General features: G+C 48.9%; 1 protein-coding gene across 2 annotated transcripts in view; it reads left to right on the forward strand.

Moving 5' to 3' along the window:
* The window catches only part of LOC143793440 (disintegrin and metalloproteinase domain-containing protein 19-like), a 118950-nt gene that overhangs the window by 85999 nt on the left and 12420 nt on the right, over positions 1-20531 (forward strand). For both annotated transcript variants that reach the window (XM_077280400.1, XM_077280401.1), the window contains 8 exons: positions 8712-8790; positions 9111-9187; positions 9274-9463; positions 15470-15535; positions 17073-17144; positions 17360-17526; positions 18137-18221; positions 18459-18601. In XM_077280400.1, coding sequence (XP_077136515.1) covers positions 8712-8790; positions 9111-9187; positions 9274-9463; positions 15470-15535; positions 17073-17144; positions 17360-17526; positions 18137-18221; positions 18459-18601 — 879 coding nt within the window. The remainder of the gene's footprint in view (positions 1-8711; positions 8791-9110; positions 9188-9273; positions 9464-15469; positions 15536-17072; positions 17145-17359; positions 17527-18136; positions 18222-18458; positions 18602-20531) is intronic.

Raw genomic sequence — 20531 nt, forward strand, 5'->3', positions numbered from 1 at the left:
TCAGCCTCTTCTTGGCACCACGGTGCACACTCTCTCAGGCTCTTCACGGTGCACACTCTCTCAGGCTCTTCACGGTGCACACTCTCTCAGGCTCTTCACGGTGCACACTCTCTCAGGCTCTCCTCGGCATCATGGCACACACTCTCTCAGGCTCTCTTCTGCACCACCAGCACACTTTCAGGCTTTTCCTGGTACCACCAGTGCACTCTCTTAGGCTCTTCTTGGCACCATGGCAAACACGCTCTCAGGCTCTTCTTGGCACCACGGCACACACTCTCAGCCTCTTTTTCACAACACGGAGTACATGCTCAGCCTCTTCTTGGCACCACGTTGCATACGCTCAGCGCCTTCCTTGCACCACAGTGTACACTCTCAGGCACTTCCTGGTACCAAGGCGCACACTCTCCAGCTTTTCTTGACACCATGGAGCACACTCAGCCTCTTTTTTGCTCCACAGAGCACATGCTTACTCTTATTGGCACCATGGCACACACTCTCAGCCTCTTCTTGGAACCAGGGCGCACACTCTCAGCCTCTTTTTGGCACCATGGCGCACACTCCTGAGTCTTTTCCTGGTACCTACTCTTTTCAGTGCCGTCTGCCATTAGAGAGCATGTCATAACCACTAGGTGTAGTGACCGATTGGTTGCTGGAACCTTTACCTAATGTGCATTGTCACCTCTAGAATGGAGACTGATACATTGTAACAATAAAACAATACATCACTGGAAAACAATGGAGGAAGCTGTGGCCATATAACCCAGCGCACAACGCTGACCCACTTAGTCTCCCTGCCCCCACAGCAGCTGGAATGAGTTAGGGCCTCTCTGTCCTGAGCCGACTGTAATGGATCCGTCTTACTCATCAGTATCAGCGCCTCTCACGTGGACTGAGATCCAGACAGAACAGGGAGAGGAAGTAACAGAGGGCGAGAGACGGGCGGAACATCTGCGGAACACAGAGCAACAATGTATCTAATGTAACACTACATAATACTCCACTGTAAGAGCACTAACACTGCAGGCGGAGGTCTCTACTGTAAGAGCGGCCACACTGCGGAGGTCTCTACTGTAAGAGCGGCCACACTGCGGAGGTCTCTACTGTAAGAGTGGTCACACTGTGGATTCTCTACTGTAAGAGCGGCCACACTGCAGACGGAGGTCTCTACTGTAAGAGCAGCCACACAGCGGAGGTCTCTACTGTAAGAGTGGTCACACTGTGGATTCTCTACTGTAAGAGCGGCCACACTGCAGACGGAGGTCTCTACTGTAAGAGCAGCCACACTGCGGAGGTCTCTACTGTAAGAGCAGCCACACTGCGGAGGTCTCTACTGTAAGAGCGGCCACACTGCGGAGGTCTCTACTGTAAGAGCGGCCACACTGCGGAGGTCTCTACTGTAAGAGCGGTCACACTGTGGAGGTCTTTACTGTAAGAGCGGCCACACTGCGGAGGTCTCTACTGTAAGAGCGGCCACAATGTAGAGGTCTCTACTGTAAGAGCAGTCACAATGCAGAGGTCTCTACTGTAAGAGCGGCCACACTGCGGAGGTCTCTACTGTAAGAGCGGCCACACTGCAGACGGAGGTCTCTACTGTAAGAGCAGTCACACTGCGGAGGTCTCTACTGTAAGAGCAGTCACACTGTAGAGGTCTCTACTGTAAGAGCGGCCACACTGCAGACGGAGGTCTCTACTGTAAGAGCGGCCACACTGTAGAGGTCTCCACTGTAAGAGCAGTCACACTGTGGATTCTCTACTGTAAGAGCGGTCACGCTGTGGATTCTCTACTGTAAGAGCGGCCACACTGTGGATTCTCTACTGTAAGAGCGGTCACACTGTGGATTCTCTACTGTAAGAGCGGTCACGCTGTGGATTCTCTACTGTAAGAGCAGTCACACTGCGGAGGTCTCTACTGTAAGAGCGGCCACACTGCGGAGGTCTCTACTGTAAGAGCGGCCACACTGCAGACGGAGGTCTCTACTGTAAGAGCAGTCACACAACGGAGGTCTCTACTGTAAGAGCGGCCACACTGCGGATGTCTCTACTGTAAGAGCGGCCACACTGCGGAGGTCTCTACTGTAAGAGCCGTCACGCTGTGGATTCTCTACTGTAAGAGCGGTCACACTGTGGATTCTCTACTGTAAGAGCGGTCACACTGTGGATTCTCTACTGTAAGAGCGGTCACACTGTGGATTCTCTACTTTAAGAGCGGTCACACTGTGGATTCTCTACTGTAAGAGCGGTCACACTGTGGATTCTCTACTTTAAGAGCGGTCACACTGTGGATTCTCTACTGTAAGAGCGGCCACACTGTGGATTCTCTACTGTAAGAGTGGTCATAAAATAGTAAAAAGTCAGCAATTTATTTCCACAAAAGAAGTGACTGAGTCTGCGTTTTATCTGTTTATAGAAACAGTACAAAAGTCTCCAGACCCCTGAAGTCTGCCAGAAAGTTCCAGAACTTTCATTAAATAACATTTCTTCTGGATCATTGTTCTACTGACTCGCAGTTATCAGCCGCTTCAGCACAATCTGGGTCTCACTTTTCTGTACCAGAGTTTATTTATTGAAAAGTTTCAGATTTGTGTTTTACCCAACACGTTCTCAACACAGAGAGAAAACACAGAGCGGGCGGGAGCATAAGTCCTCACACCCCACCTATCATGTACTTATCCTGAGAGTGATCAATCCTGTACTCTACTCACCTCCAGAGCTGCACTCACTATTCTGCTGTTACATCATATCTTATCCTCCAGTCACCTCCAGAGCTGCACTCATTATTCTGCTGTTACATTGTGTCTTATCCTCCAGTCACCTCCAAAGCTGCACTCACTATTCTGCTGCTAAATCATGTCTTATCCTCCAGTCACCTCCGGAGCTGCAGTCACTATTCTCGGTGTCTCTGGGAATGACTGGAGGACTCTCTGCACCTTCCTCTCCGGCTGTCCCCTCGCAGCATTCCCTGGTTCGGTGCGGAGCAATGTTCTGCTCTCCACTGCTCCTACCTGATGTGCAGAGCGCAAAAGGCTAAAGACGTCCTCTGCACCGAGAATGTACCGATACTTAGCTGTCTGCTAATCCGGCACCCGGTAATCCAGAATGTCTAATAATCCGGCACCCGGTAATCCAGAATGTCTAATAATCCGGCACCCGGTAATCCAGAATGTCTAATAATCCGGCACCCGGTAATCCAGAATGTCTAATAATCCGGCACCATGTAATCCAGAATGTCTAATAATCCGGCACCAGGTAATCCATAATGTCTAATAATCCGGCACCAGGTAATCCATAATGTCTAATAATCCGGCACCCGGTAATCTAGAATGTCTAATAATCCGGCACCCGGTAATCCAGAATGTCTAATAATCCGGCACCAGGTAATCCATAATGTCTAATAATCCGGCACCCGGTAATCCAGAATGTCTAATAATCCGGCACCCGGTAATCCAGAATGTCTAATAATCCAGCACCATATAATCCAGAATGTCTAATAATCCGGCACCATGTAATCCAGAATATCTAATAATCCGGCACCCGGTAATCCAGAATGTCTAATAATCCGGCATCCGGTAATCCAGAATGTCTAATAATCCGGCACCCGGTAATCCAGAATGTCTAATAATCCGGCACCCGGTAATCCAGAATGTCTAATAATCCGGCACCCGGTAATCCAGAATGTCTAATAATCCGGCACCATGTAATCCAGAATGTCTAATAATTCGGCACCTGGTAATCCAGAATGTCTAATAATCCGGCACCCGGTAATCCAGAATGTCTAATAATCTGGCACCCGGTAATCCAGAATGTCTAATAATCCGGCACCTGGTAATCCAGAATGTCTAATAATCCGGCACCCGGTAATCCAGAATGTCTAATAATCCGGCACCCGGTAATCCAGAATGTCTAATAATCCGGCACCCGGTAATCCAGAATGTCTAATAATCCGGCACCTGGTAATCCAGAATGTCTAATAATCCGGCATCCGGTAATCCAGGATGTCTAATAATCCGGCACCTGGTAATCCAGGATGTCTAATAATCCGGCACCTGGTAATCCAGGATGTCTAATAATCCGGCACCCGGTAATCCAGAATGTCTAATAATCCGGCACCCGGTAATCCAGAATGTCTAATAATCTGTCATCCGGTAATCCAGAATGTCTAATAATCCGGCATCCGGTAATCCAGAATGTCTAATAATCTGGCACCAGGTAATCCAGAATGTCTAATAATCGGGCACCCGGTAATCCAGAATGTCTAATAATCCGGCACCTGGTAATCCAGAATCTCTAATAATCCGGCATCCGGTAATCCAGAATCTCTAATAATCCGGCACCCGGTAATCCAGAATGTCTAATAATCCGGCATCCGGTAATCCAGAATGTCTAATAATCTGGCATCCGGTAATCCAGAATGTCTAATAATCCGGCACCCGGTAATCCAGAATGTCTAATAATCTGGCATCCGGTAATCCAGAATGTCTAATAATTCGGCACCCGGTAATCCAGAATGTCTAATAATCTGGCATCCGGTAATCCAGAATGTCTAATAATCCGGCACCATGTAATCCAGAATGTCTAATAATCCGGCACCATGTAATCCAGAATGTCTAATAATCCGGCACCATGTAATCCAGAATGTCTAATAATCCGGCACCCGGTAATCCAGAATGTCTAATAATCCGGCACCCGGTAATCCAGAATGTCTAATAATCCGGCATCCGGTAATCCAGAATGTCTAATAATCCGGCACCCGGTAATCCAGAATGTCTAATAATCCGGCACCCGGTAATCCAGAATGTCTAATAATCCGGCATCCGGTAATCCAGAATGTCTAATAATTCGGCACCAGGTAATCCAGAATGTCTAATAATCCGGCACCAGGTAATCCAGAATGTCTAATAATCCGGCACCAGGTAATCCAGAATGTCTAATAATCCGGCATCCGGTAATCCAGAATGTCTAATAATTCGGCACCAGGTAATCCAGAATGTCTAATAATCCGGCACCAGGTAGTCCAGAATGTGTAATAATCCGGCACCCGGTAATCCAGAATGTCTAATAATCCGGCATTTACATTTCCCGTTATTGAATTGTTACTGTTTGGGTGGGAACACGTACAATACATGAGATGAAATGCGTTGGCTCCTGTGGACGACTCCATGTGTGATGTTCTGTGTATGATCAGATAGTGCCGACACTGATGTGTGATTACTGCCCTGTGCAGGCATATGGCTTTGGGGTGTGGTTTACTGAACAAAAGGAACAGAATATTCGATTATAAATGTAATCCAGAACAATAGGCAGTGTTTATAAAAATCTACAAAAGGCAGCATATACAGCTGCATAAAATAAAATGGATTAACAGGTAAACTTACTACGCTGGTCACAGAGATGGCTCAGCTAGCGGATGGAATCAATCCTATTGAAAACATCTGGTTGAAGTGGAAGTATCTTCCTTAGCATTGAACACATCATAATTTGCCTTGTCTAAAATCAGCACCTGAGTTACACTCACACATCCCCATTAATGCGCTCGCATGGGCCGGGTTGTGCGATGTTCTCAGCCCTTCTGGATTTTATGACATTTCCCACTTATCAGATATCTTCGCCTCTGAAGATTGCAGACTTTTGAGATCACTGTCATTTTTTTTTTTTCATCAGTATTTTACGTTTTCATAGATGCAAACATGACATGGCTGATGCCAGCAATCTGACCATTATTGATTTGGGGCGTATAGGCAGGTGTCACAGTAATGAGAAAATATGTATGCTCTTCCCCAATTAGTCCTGAAGTTGAAAATACATGTGTCATCAATATTAGATCTATACAAACCCCAATATTCATAACTTTCCACTGGTGTTCAACTGTCTATTGTAGATGTTTTGATAGAAATAGGGAATTTCATAAAATTCTGAAGGGCTGAGAACATCCCACATCCTGGCCCACAAGAGGTCATGAAGGGGAGGTTTGTGGGTATAACTCAGGTGCTGATAAAAGGTCACGATGAATTATGATCTATGTTCATGTAGAGAAATACATGTCAGTGTATGCACAATCCCCTTTGCTTGAAGTTTGCAATTGAAATGCCCTTCTTCGCCAAGCCAAATCATCTCTGAGATCAGCATAGTAAGTTTCTTTTGTTGGTCCTGTTTATTTTATGTAATTGTATATGCTGTATTGTTTTGTCCCCTTTGTAAAATCTCTTGTATATTTTTTTTATAACCTCTGCCTACTAATCTGGATTAACTATGAAAATGAATAGTTCTGTTCCTTTTGTTCTGTAAACTGTACCCCGAAGCCATACGCTACCAAAACAGGAAATCAGGTGGCCTGTATAAAAATGACTGGTGGTGGCAGCGATTAGTTCTTGGGTTATCGTAGGGTTAGCAGTGTTTGTACCGGGGTATACACATATTCCATGCGTGGAAATCGGAGGTGTATAAACCATACACTCACTGTTCGTTTCTCAATAACCGGCCTTAATGGAAACCGCCGCAGCCTCCATTGTTAATCATCAGGCAATCGCGTAATTGGATGATAGGTGGCAGCAGAGAGCGTGGGTGGATCTACGTGATCTCCCCGGCTGTGATCTTGGACAGTTGGTGGCAGTGGTGGGATTCTGCATGACCCCTCCAGTGTCATTCATTGACACCTGCCTTAATTGTTTGTTCACACCAGGCAGTCTTGGCTTCAAAGGGAACTTGCATGGTTAACGCTTCCTATCTTAATTGATTTCCTCACCCCCAGTGATACATAATTTCCCATCTGTCACTTGGGCAATTCTATTTCAATGGGACTTAGAATGTCAGCTCTTCACCCCACTGCAATCCTGAGTGATGGGTGGGGGTGAGTGCCCCCTCACTGGAGCCGCTCTATGGAGTCTGGTGTTTTCCATGACACACGGTGTATATGAAGCCGTCTGACACATGCACTAAAACGTGTGCACAGTAAGAAGACGGGGGTCTCCAGATACTGATGATGGAGGTGACGGGCGGTCTCCAGATACTGATGATGGAGGTGACGGGCGGTCTCCAGATACTGATGATGGAGGAGACGGGCGGTCTCCAGATACTGATGATGGAGGGGACTGCAGTCACCAGATACTGATGATGGAGGCGACGGGCGGTCACCAGATACTGATGATGGAGGCGACGGGCGGTCTCCAGATACTGATGATGGAGGCGACGGGCGGTCACCAGATACTGATAATGGAGGCGACGGGCGGTCTCCAGATACTGATAATGGAGGAGACGGGCGGTCACCAGATACTGATAATGGAGGCGACGGGCGGTCTCCAGATACTGATGGGATTTCCATTTCACCTGATGCATGTGGTGGCAGCATGAATTGCAGCTTGGCTACGTGGCTACATCAAGGTGTATAATTCTTTGAACCTTTGCTGGAGACAATACTATTCTGTCTGTGCCCCCAGCCGGCTCCTCGCAGCGCTGAGCAGGTGACTGACAGGTCTCTTCCATAAACTATTAACACTTTGTATATGGAAGCTTCTCCCTGTGCAGCGTTTATTGCACAACGGCTGGAAGGTTTATCCGGAGTAATAAGTGACGCTGTCTGTAGATGTGCTGCATGGGGAATGATACATTGTACCTAGGTGTGTGATACATTGTACCTAGGTGTGTGATACGTTGTGTTAGATATATTCCTCTGGAATTCCACGCCTCAGAGCTGCCGCCCCACCAACCACCTGAGCTGCTGCCTCACCAACCACCCGAGCTGCCGCCTCACCAACCACCCGAGCTGCTGCCATGTCACCAACCACCTGAGCTGCCACGTTGCCACCAACCACCCAAGCTGCCGCGTCACCACCGCCAGAGCTGCCGCCCCACCAACCACCCGAGCTGCCGCCTCACCAACCACCCGAGCTGCCGCCTCACCAACCACCCGAGCTGCCGCCACCTCACCAACCACCCGAGCTGCTGCCATGTCACCAACCACCCGAGCTGCTGCCTCACCAACCACCCGAGCTGCCGCCTCACCAACCACCCGAGCTGCTGCCATGTCACCAACCACCTGAGCTGCTGCCTCACCAACCACCCGAGCTGCCGCCTCACCAACCACCCGAGCTGCTGCCATGTCACCAACCACTTGAGCTGCCACGTTGCCACCAACCACCCAAGCTGCCGCGTCACCACCGCCAGAGCTGCTGCCTCACCAACCACCCGAGCTGCTGCCTCACCAACCACCCGAGCTGCCGCCACCTCACCAACCACCCAAGCTGCCGACACGCCACCAACCACCCAAGCTGCCGCGTCGCCACCACCAGAGCTGCAGCACACCGACCTCTTGTCTCTTCATCATTATCCTGTAGAATGTAAATCCACAAGGACAGGGTCCTCTCCCCTCTGTACCAGTCTGTCATCGTAAATTTGTGTACTGTTAACAATATCTATAACTCTGTATGTAACCCATTTCTCATGTACAGCACCATGGAATTAATGGTGCTGTATAAATAAATAATAATATATGATACACTGTATCTAGGAGTGTGATACACTGTATATGTGTGATATATTGTATCTAGGTGTGATACACTGTATCTAGGAGTGTGATACACTGTATCTAGGAGTGTGATACACTGTATCTAGGAGTGTGATACACTGTATCTAGGAGTGTGATACACTGTGTGAAGCCCCCTACATTCGGGGCAGTACTCGTGATGTCACCATTAACCCCGCGTCTCCTCTCCCCGCAGCCTCCTGCTTGCTCCGGGCTTCACCGAGACGCACTACACGGTGGACGGAGAGCCGGTGACCGTGGCCCCTCATCACACTGTGAGTCCCAGGTTATCTCTCCACATTATCTGTGACCGGAGGGTGCAGGGGGAATCACAGATGTGTCAGCGCTTCCTTCCTGCGCAGCTGCACACTGACACTGTGCACTCCACTCTTAAAGGGGTATTCCCATTTAAGGCCTTTTTGGCATATCCACTATGTCCCCCTCTAGGACCCTCATCTTCAGGGGCAGAGGGTCCGGTATGACCTGCTCTTCATGCAGGTTCTCTGGGTCGGTCATTCCTCAGATGAAGGGACTTGTAGTCCTTACTAGAGGTTTCTGTGCAATACTCTCACTCCTATCCTCCTCTTGTCCACAGGAGCACTGCTACTACCACGGCCAGGTGAAGGGCCACTCCGCGTCCTCGGTGGCTCTCAGCACCTGCTCAGGGATCAGGTAAGATGGAGGGGTCACTGTCGGACGGAGCGTCCATTATAATGGCCTGTGTCGTGGATTCTAACATTCTGCGCTCTTTATTCCAGTGGCCTCATCGTCCTGAGCGCCAACAACAGTTTCTACCTCCATCCTCGAACTGGACCGAGCTCCCAGACCCATATACTGTACCAGACCAGACACCTGCCCATTAAAGGAGGGGGCTGTGGCTATGAAGGACCCCCCAATCCTGCCACAACACACCTGGAAGACTTCACCTCCAAGCCTGGTCACCACCGGGTAAGACAAACACTGACCCACCATAGCAGACCAAGCCGATATGGACACTAGACCCGCGGGGACATCACTACATAACCAGCACCATTACCAGCAGCCCTGACCCAGAGCTCGGCCATATAGACAATATAGGACGAGGAGAGCCCCAGATATGGACACTGGACCCGCGGGGACATCACTACATAACCAGCACCATTACCAGCAGCCCTGACCCAGAGCTCGGCCATATAGACTATATAGGACTAGGAGAGCCCCAGATATGGACACTGGACCCGCGGTGCATCACTACATAACCAGCACCATTACCAGCAGCCCTGAACCAGAGCTCGGCCATATAGACTATATAGGACCAGGAGAGCCCCAGATATGGACACTGGACCCGCGGGGACATCACTACATAACCAGCACCATTACCAGCAGCCCTGACCCAGAGCTCGGCCATATAGACTATATAGGACCAGGAGAGCCGCAGATATGGACACTGGACCCGCGGGGACATCACTACATAACCAGCACCATTACCAGCAGCCCTGACCCAGAGCTCGGCCATATAGACTATATAGGACCAGGAGAGCCGCAGATATGGACACTGGACCCGCGGGGACATCACTACATAACCAGCACCATTACCAGCAGCCCTGACCCAGAGCTCGGCCATATAGACTATATAGGACTAGGAGAGCCCCAGATATGGACACTGGACCCGCGGGGACATCACTACATAACCAGCACCATTACCAGCAGCCCTGACCCAGAGCTCGGCCATATAGACTATATAGGACTAGGAGAGCCCCAGATATGGACACTGGACCCGCGGGGACATCACTACATAACCAGCACCATTACCAGCAGCCCTGACCCAGAGCTAGGCCATATAGACTATATAGGACTAGGAGAGCCGCAGATATGGACACTGGACCCGCGGGGACATCACTACATAACCAGCACCATTACCAGCAGCCCTGACCCGGAGCTCGGCCATATAGACTATATAGGACTAGGAGAGCCGCAGATATGGACACTGGACCCGCGGGGACATCACTACATAACCAGCACCATTACCAGCAGCCCTGACCCAGAGCTCGGCCATATAGACTATATAGGACTAGGAGAGCCGCAGATATGGACACTGGACCCGCGGGGACATCACTACATAACCAGCACCATTACCAGCAGCCCTGACCCGGAGCTCGGCCATATAGACTATATAGGACTAGGAGAGCCGCAGATATGGACACTGGACCCGCGGGGGCATCACTACATAACCAGCACCATTACCAGCAGCCCTGACCCAGAGCTCGGCCATATAGACTATATAGGACTAGGAGAGCCCCAGATATGGACACTGGACCCGCGGGGACATCACTACATAACCAGCACCATTACCAGCAGCCCTGACCCGGAGCTCGGCCATATAGACTATATAGGACTAGGAGAGCCCCAGATATGGACACTGGACCCGCGGTGCATCACTACATATCCAGCACCATTACCAGCAGCCCTGACCCGGAGCTCGGCCATATAGACTATGTAGGACTAGGAGAGCCCTAGATATGGACACTGGACCCGCGGGGACATCACTACATAACCAGCACCATTACCAGCAGCCCTGAACCAGAGCTCGGCCATATAGACTATATAGGACTAGGAGAGCCCCAGATATGGACACTGGACCCGCGGGGACATCACTACATAACCAGCACCATTACCAGCAGCCCTGACCCAGAGCTCGGCCATATAGACTATATAGGACTAGGAGAGCTGCAGATATGGACACTGGACCCGCGGGGACATCACTACATAACCAGCACCATTACCAGCAGCCCTGACCCAGAGCTCGGCCATATAGACTATATAGGACTAGGAGAGCCCCAGATATGGACACTGGACCCGCGGGGACATCACTACATATCCGGCACCATTACCAGCAGCCCTGACCCAGAGCTCGGCCATATAGACTATATAGGACTAGGAGAGCCGCAGATATGGACACTGGACCCGCGGGGACATTACTACATAACCAGCACCATTAACAGCAGCCCTGACCCAGAGCTCGGCCATATAGACTATATAGGACCAGGAGAGCCGCAGATATGGACACTGGACCCGCGGGGACATCACTACATAACCAGCACCATTACCAGTAGCCCTGACCCAGAGCTCGGCCATATAGACTATATAGGACTAGGAGAGCCCCAGATATGGACACTGGACCCGCGGGGACATCACTACATAACCAGCACCATTACCAGCAGCCCTGACCCAGAGCTCGGCCATATAGACTATATAGGACTAGGAGAGCCCCAGATATGGACACTGGACCCGCGGGGACATCACTACATAACCAGCACCATTACCAGCAGCCCTGACCCAGAGCTCGGCCATATAGACTATATAGGACCAGGAGAGCCCCAGATATGGACACTGGACCCGCGGGGACATCACTACATATCCAGCACCATTACCAGCAGCCCTGACCCAGAGCTCGGCCATATAGACTATATAGGACCAGGAGAGCTGCAGATATGGACACTGGACCCGCGGGGACATCACTACATAACCAGCACCATTACCAGCAGCCCTGACCCAGAGCTCGGCCATATAGACTATATAGGACCAGGAGAGCCCCAGATATGGACACTGGACCCGCGGGGACATCACTACATAACCAGCACCATTACCAGCAGCCCTGACCCAGAGCTCGGCCATATAGACAATATAGGACGAGGAGAGCCCCAGATATGGACACTGGACCCGCGGGGACATCACTACATAACCAGCACCATTACCAGCAGCCCTGACCCAGAGCTCGGCCATATAGACTATATAGGACTAGGAGAGCCCCAGATATGGACACTGGACCCGCGGGGACATCACTACATAACCAGCACCATTACCAGCAGCCCTGACCCAGAGCTCGGCCATATAGACTATATAGGACTAGGAGAGCCGCAGATATGGACACTGGACCCGCGGGGACATCACTACATAACCAGCACCATTACCAGCAGCCCTGAACCAGAGCTCGGCCATATAGACTATATAGGACTAGGAGAGCTGCAGATATGGACACTGGACCCGCGGGGACATCACTACATATCCAGCACCGTTACCAGCAGCCCTGACCCAGAGCTCGGCCATATAGACTATATAGGACTAGGAGAGCCCCAGATATGGACACTGGACCCCGGGGCATCACTACATAACCAGCACCATTACCAGCAGCCCTGACCAGGAGCTCGGCCATATTGACTATATAGGACCAGGAGAGCCCCAGATATGGACACTGGACCCGCGGGGACATCACTACATAACCAGCACCATTACCAGCAGCCCTGACCCAGAGCTCGGCCATATAGACTATATAGGACCAGGAGAGCCCCAGATATGGACACTGGACCCGCGGGGGCATCACTACATATCCAGCACCATTACCAGCAGCCCTGACCCAGAGCTCGGCCATATAGACTATATAGGACTAGGAGAGCCGCAGATATGGACACTGGACCCGTGGGGACATCACTACATAACCAGCACCATTACCAGCAGCCCAGAGCTCGGCCATATAGACTATATAGGACCAGGAGAGCCCCAGATATGGACACTGGACCCGCGGGGACATCACTACATAACCAGCACCATTAACAGCAGCCCTGACCCAGAGCTCGGCCATATAGACTATATAGGACCAGGAGAGCCCCAGATATGGACACTGGACCCGCGGGGACATCACTACATAACCAGCACCATTAACAGCAGCCCTGACCCAGAGCTCGGCCATATAGACTATATAGGACCAGGAGAGCCGCAGATATGGACACTGGACCCGCGGGGACATCACTACATAACCAGCACCATAACCAGCAGCCCTGACCCAGAGCTCGGCCATATAGACTATATAGGACTAGGAGAGCCCCAGATATGGACACTGGACCCGCGGGGACATCACTACATATCCAGCACCATTACCAGCAGCCCTGACCCAGAGCTCGGCCATATAGACTATATAGGACCAGGAGAGCCCCAGATATGGACACTGGACCCGCGGGGACATCACTACATAACCAGCACCATTACCAGCAGCCCTGACCCAGAGCTCGGCCATATAGACTATATAGGACTAGGAGAGCCGCAGATATGGACACTGGACCCGCGGGGACATCACTACATAACCAGCACCATTACCAGCAGCCCTGACCCAGAGCTCGGCCATATAGACTATATAGGACTAGGAGAGCCCCAGATATGGACACTGGACCCGCGGGGACATCACTACATATCCAGCACCATTACCAGCAGCCCTGACCCAGAGCTCGGCCATATAGACTATATAGGACCAGGAGAGCCCCAGATATGGACACTGGACCCACGGGGACATCACTACATAACCAGCACCATTACCAGCAGCCCTGACCCAGAGCTCGGCCATATAGACTATATAGGACTAGGAGAGCCCCAGATATGGACACTGGACCCGCGGGGACATCACTACATAACCAGCACCATTACCAGCAGCCCTGACCCAGAGCTCGGCCATATAGACTATATAGGACTAGGAGAGCCGCAGATATGGACACTGGACCCGCGGGGACATCACTACATATCCAGCACCATTACCAGCAGCCCTGACCCAGAGCTCGGCCATATAGACTATATAGGACCAGGAGAGCCCCTGATATGGACACTGGACCCGCGGGGACATCACTACATAACCAGCGCCATTACCAGCAGCCCTGACCCAGAGCTTGGCCATATAGACTATATAGGACCAGGAGAGCCCCAGATATGGACACTGGACCCGCGGGGACATCACTACATAACCAGCACCATTACCAGCAGCCCTGACCCAGAGCTCGGCCATATAGACTATATAGGACCAGGAGAGCTGCAGATATGGACACTGGACCCGCGGGGACATCACTACATAACCAGCACCATTACCAGCAGCCCTGACCCAGAGCTCGGCCATATAGACTATATAGGACTAGGAGAGCCCCAGATATGGACACTGGACCCGCGAGGACATCACTACATAACCAGCACCATAACCAGCAGCCCTGACCCGGAGCTCGGCCATATAGACTATATAGGACTAGGAGAGCCCCAGATATGGACACTGGACCCGTGGGGACATCACTACATAACCAGCACCATTACCAGCAGCCCTGACCCGGAGCTCGGCCATATAGACTATATAGGACCAGGAGAGCCGCAGATATGGACACTGGACCCGCGGGGACATCACTACATAACCAGCACCATTACCAGCAGCCCTGACCCGGAGCTCGGCCATATAGACTATATAGGACCAGGAGAGCCCCAGATATGGACACTGGACCCGCGGGGACATCACTACATAACCAGCACCATTACCAGCAGCCCTGACCCAGAGCTCGGCCATATAGACTATATAGGACCAGGAGAGCCCCAGATATGGACACTGGACCCGTGCGGACATCACTACATATCCAGCACCATTACCAGCAGCCTTGACCCAGAGCTCGGCCATATAGACTATATAGGACCAGGAGAGCCGCAGATATGGACACTGGACCCTCGGGGACATCACTACATATCCAGCACCATTACCAGCAGCCCTGACCCAGAGCTCGGCCATATAGACTATATAGGACCAGGAGAGCCCCAGATTATAGTGTTGATCCTCTAGAGGTTAGGGTGCCATCTAAAGGTGATTTTGTACAACAGATTAAGGAGCGCGCTTTGTCGCCATCTGTTGGCCGAGTGCTAAATATTCTCCTGCTGTGAAGCCTTTAGAAGGGGGAGGGGGGCTGTGAAATCAAGGCTTACTGCAGATTTCTGGCATTGTGTATGATCTACACACATCCATGAGTAGGGGATTATTCCTAAAAAACCCCCAAAATGATGAAAATAACCCTTAACTATATTGTTAGATTTAATTTCGGACATTAATGGCTTGCTATGTTACTCATTTTTGTATTTTTATCATCACTGGCAAATGGATCCTAACATCTATTGCTCCTATTGCAGATGAAGAGGAATGTCTGGGGAGCTCAGAAGTACATGGAGCTGTATATTGTCGCTGACCACTCACTGGTGAGTTTATATGAATGCGTGACTTACTGAAATCTGAAACTTATGTAAGCCCAATATTTGTATGTCCATCTGTTTCATTTATTATCTCCTTTCCCTTTCTCTGATCCTACAAATTCATCCTGATAATGCCATAAAATTCTGATTTCAGCTCATTCTTTCCATTTTGCCTTTATAACCTTTCTGTTCCATTTCCCATATGTCTTAACTCCGTCACTGTATTTGTTTTCACACATTCATTTGTTCTGGGGTAGACTTGGACCCCACTGCGGTTCCATTTTAGCTTTCACTAAATCTTGCGTACTTTATACAAGTTCCCTTTACCATCCTTAGGGTTTGTAATAATTGTTCAGCTTATAGAGGGAAGTTCGGGCTTGGTGCTAGGCACCCCATTTAGCAGTGTAGGGGCTTCATGGCTTTCACCTTCTAACTCCAGAATAGAGTTCTGGACTTTGCTGAGGAAGCCATCATGTTCTGTCTGCAAAATAGCTTCTAACTGGTGGAGTGAGAGGAGGGCAAATATTAAACAAACCAGGACAGTAACAGAAAGTGGGTCAGGGAGAAAAATGGTTACAAATACATATTCATGAGGAGATAAGTCCAGGGGGTTAGGTAGAAGGAATACTAGTATTAGAGTACTGTACTAGGTCAAATCAGAGTGGCCACTCAAAGGTAAATCTAAGAGAAGGGTTAAATAATGAGTTGTGTCAGGACACCATTATAGCAATCTAATATGCCTCCATTGTAGTTAAGAAATACCATAGCTGACATAGAGTGAATGACATAGGGAACTTAAGTACGTATCATAGGGCCACGATTGGCTGCTGAACCTACCAGATAATTGTCCTTCAGCTTGGCTGGTCAAACTGACCCTGATTTCTTTACCAACGCTGCCAGCCACCCTATACTTTTTGACCCCGTTAGTCGAATCATTCCATTTTACACAAGCTCTCTTTTTCCTCCCTGTAGCTCTGGTCTATTTGTAGCCATCCTCTTACTATCCATGTATGTCCCCTCTCTATTACATGCCGATTTGCTTTTGAAGTATTTTGCTCTCTATTGTTGTTCATTTCTATGATTTCATTATAAATTCTCACAGAGAAACATTTCTCTCCTTATATTTTGAGTTTCTATCTTTAAAAACAAACTACCATAATTGTTTCTCAATTTAAAAACCATACTGCTGTCCTTTTTTTAAAAAAAAAAATTTAAAACTTGCAATTTTTCACAAAAATATTCTTTCTGCTTCCTGTTATTCTGGAGTTTCTTCTTTTTATACTAATTATTTTCTTGTCTATATATATCTCCTGTCTAGTTTTTGGATAGTTAAGGACCCCATTGCGGTCCCTTTTTTCTTTAACTTTGATTAAAGGGTTCCTGATCTTGAATCATTAACTTATTTTTACTTTACCTCTATGTAATCAGTGTGAAATAGTCAAATGTTAAAACTTCTATTAGATACTTTGTGTGATAATCTGGAATACAGCGATTTTAGCGTTAACAGACCTAATCATGTAAATAATATTTGATTGGTTTACAGTACTTAAAACAAAATAAGGATCTGGGTCAAACAAAACAACGCATTAAGGAGATAGCCAACTTTGTTGATAAGGTGAGTCAAGAGCCATGGTTCGTGGGCCCATTAAAAGGGAAGTGGTATATATCACATGCTACTCTGGAGTATGCCTGCAGACTGTCTATAAAGAATCATGTTTATTTTGCCAGGGAGAGCGATAAGCAGCTGGCAGACAAGTCTGGCATTAGATAGAGATTCCCTCGGCTCTGGGTTGTAGCAGTAACTATTTCTCCCTGTTTTCTTCTGCACAGTTTTACATGTCTGTGAACATCAAAGTTGCTCTAATCGGCCTGGAGGTATGGACCGAGAGAGACCTGTGTGACATCCATGTTGATGCCAACGAAAGTCTGAGATCTTTCCTCACCTGGAAGCAAAAACTAAAAAACAAGAAAAAGCACGATAACGCTCAGCTGATCACGTGAGTATGAAATCATCGCCTCGTATATCACTCAGGACCATTAGTACTGTTATTAACCCGTTTCTACCCCATCACGTAATATTATGTTATCGAGCCGGCACGTGTGCATGGAGCAGGTTCAGCAGCTGTGCCACACAGTCAGCATCGGCCTCTAACAGCAGCGGCCGGATCCAGCTCTGGTCGCTTCTGTTAACCCTTTAAATACCTGCGAGCAGCGCTTAAACCCCACAATCCTGACCAGTGCGGTTGTGCCTCAATTAACCACTCAGTTAACGCCGTAAAATAAAAACAGAACCCAAAAAAATGCTAATATTACTTTTTTCATAATTTCATTTTGTTTGGAATTTTTTTTAGTACATTATATGGTAAAGTGAATGGTATCAATTGCAAAATTGCAACTTGTTCTACGAAAAAGAAGCCATCGTATGACGAACAAAAATTATGGCTATTTACAGAAGGAGAGGAAATAACATAGGGCAAAAATGAAAATTGTGTGCTTAAGGGGTTAAGAAGCTGTGTAAATTTCAGATTTTGTAACCTCTTCTCTACTAATGTTCTGTACATGGGTGCACGTTATGTTATTAACTATTTAAGTGTGTGTTCCTTTAAGGGGTGTGACCTTCAAAGGAACGACCATTGGGATGGCTCCCCTGGAGGGGATGTGCACTGCAGATAATTCAGGAGGAGTCAGTATGGTAAGTGCCTGCCATTATGTTAGTATTTATTAATTACTAACTTAACTATTTCTACCTTATTAAACACTTTATTCTTTGGCCCCGCCCCTGAGGAGCTTCACTGTGATCTGCTTTTGGAAAAGAGTAATATACATTGTATTGTGCAGTCCTCTAATTGCTCTTGTGCAGGGAGGCTGGGTCAATGTTGAGGTTCTGGGGTTTTACAACTTGTGAAAATTTATTGCCGATGAATTCTAGGATCACTCCGAGCTGGCGATTGGAGCGGCGGCCACCATGGCTCATGAGATCGGACATAACTTTGGGTTGAGTCATGACAAGGAGCACTGCTGTGTAGAGGCCACTCCTGAACAAGGAGGATGCATCATGGCGGCTGCCACCGGGTGAGTGAGGACGGCATCTGGTATGAGTGTGTGTGAGGACTCGGGGTCAGGGGGAGTCTCACCAAAACAAGTGAATGGTCTTGTAGGCAGGTGGACATCATAGCAAGATGAGACAATACCATATATTATGAGATATGTAAGATACATCTACATGAGAGAGACCACAGCAGCAAAGATACATGAACTTGCTAAGGTTCTCCTCCGACCAGAACCCTGTAAGACCTTCTTCTAACGATCGAGTCACCAACCAGACACTGACGGCAGGGCAAGGACAAAAACCCAGCAAGGTCAGCACATGGCGTGGAGCGCTGCTCTGCATTCTCTAAAGTTTCTGACACAGAACAGTAGAAGAACAAACACTTAACACAACAAGACAGGAGAAAATACAGCTGAGGTCTTGCTAAGATACGGAGATAGCGGTCCTCTCCTGGTCGAGTGATTGGGGGCTATGCATCTGCAAATAGAACTTTTATTATACCTTCTCAACAAGTCCAACCGAGATCTCAATCACAGATCTCTTGTTTTGAGGATAAAAGCACAAATAGTGAACCACTGTTAAAATTTGTAACAGTGATCCAGAAGCAGAAATAGTAACGATCATCAGCAGGCAGAAACACTAACAGTGATCCACAGGCAGAAACACTAACAGTGATCGGCAGGTGGAAACACTAACAGTTTTCATCAGTCAGAGACACTAACAGTGATCCACAGGCAGAGACACTAACTGATCCACAGGCAGAGACACTAACAGTGATCCACAGGCAGAGACACTAACAGTGATCCACAGGCAGAGACACTAACAGTGATCCACAGGCAGAAACCCTAACAGGGATCCACAGGCAGAAACCCTAACAGGGATCCACAGGCAGAAACACTAACAGGGATCCAGAGGCAGAAACACTAACAGGGATCCAGAGGCAGAGACACTAACAGGGATCCACAGGCAGAGACACTAACAGTGATCCACAGGCAGAGACACTAACAGTGATCCACAGGCAGAGACACTAACAGTGATCCACAGGCAGAGACACTAACAGTGATCCACAGGCAGAAACACTAACAGTGATCCACAGGCAGAAACACTAACAGTGATCTACAGGCAGAAACACTAACAGGGATCCACAGGCAGAAACACTAACAGTGATCCATAGGCAGAAACACTAACAGTGATCCACAGGCAGAAACCCTAACAGGGATCCACAGGCAGAAACACTAACAGGGATCCACAGGCAGAAACACTAACAGGGATCCACAGGCAGAAACACTAACAGGGATCCACAGGCAGAGACACTAACAGTGATCCACAGGCAGAAACCCTAACAGGGATCCACAGGCAGAAACACTAACAGGGATCCACAGGCAGAAACACTAACAGGGATCCAGAGGTAGAAACACTAACAGGGATCCACAGGCAGAAACACTAACAGGGATCCACAGGCAGAGACACTAACAGTGATCCACAGGCAGAGACACTAACAGTGATCCACAGGCAGAAACCCTAACAGGGATCCACAGGCAGAAACCCTAACAGGGATCCACAGGCAGAAACACTAACAGGGATCCACAGGCAGAAACACTAACAGGGATCCACAGGCAGAAACACTAACAGGGATCCACAGGCAGAAACACTAACAGGGATCCACAGGCAGAAACACTAACAGGGATCCACAGGCAGAGACACTAACAGTGATCCACAGGCAGAAACCCTAACAGGGATCCACAGGCAGAAACCCTAACAGGGATCCACAGGCAGAAACACTAACAGGGATCCACAGGCAGAAACACTAACAGTGATCCACAGGCAGAAACACTAACAGTGATCCACAGGCAGAAACCCTAACAGGGATCCACAGGCAGAAACACTAACAGGGATCCACAGGCAGAAACACTAACAGGGATCCACAGGCAGAAACACTAACAGGGATCCACA

This window comes from Ranitomeya variabilis, chromosome 1, assembly GCF_051348905.1.
Source record: "Ranitomeya variabilis isolate aRanVar5 chromosome 1, aRanVar5.hap1, whole genome shotgun sequence".
Taxonomy (NCBI): domain Eukaryota; kingdom Metazoa; phylum Chordata; class Amphibia; order Anura; family Dendrobatidae; genus Ranitomeya; species Ranitomeya variabilis.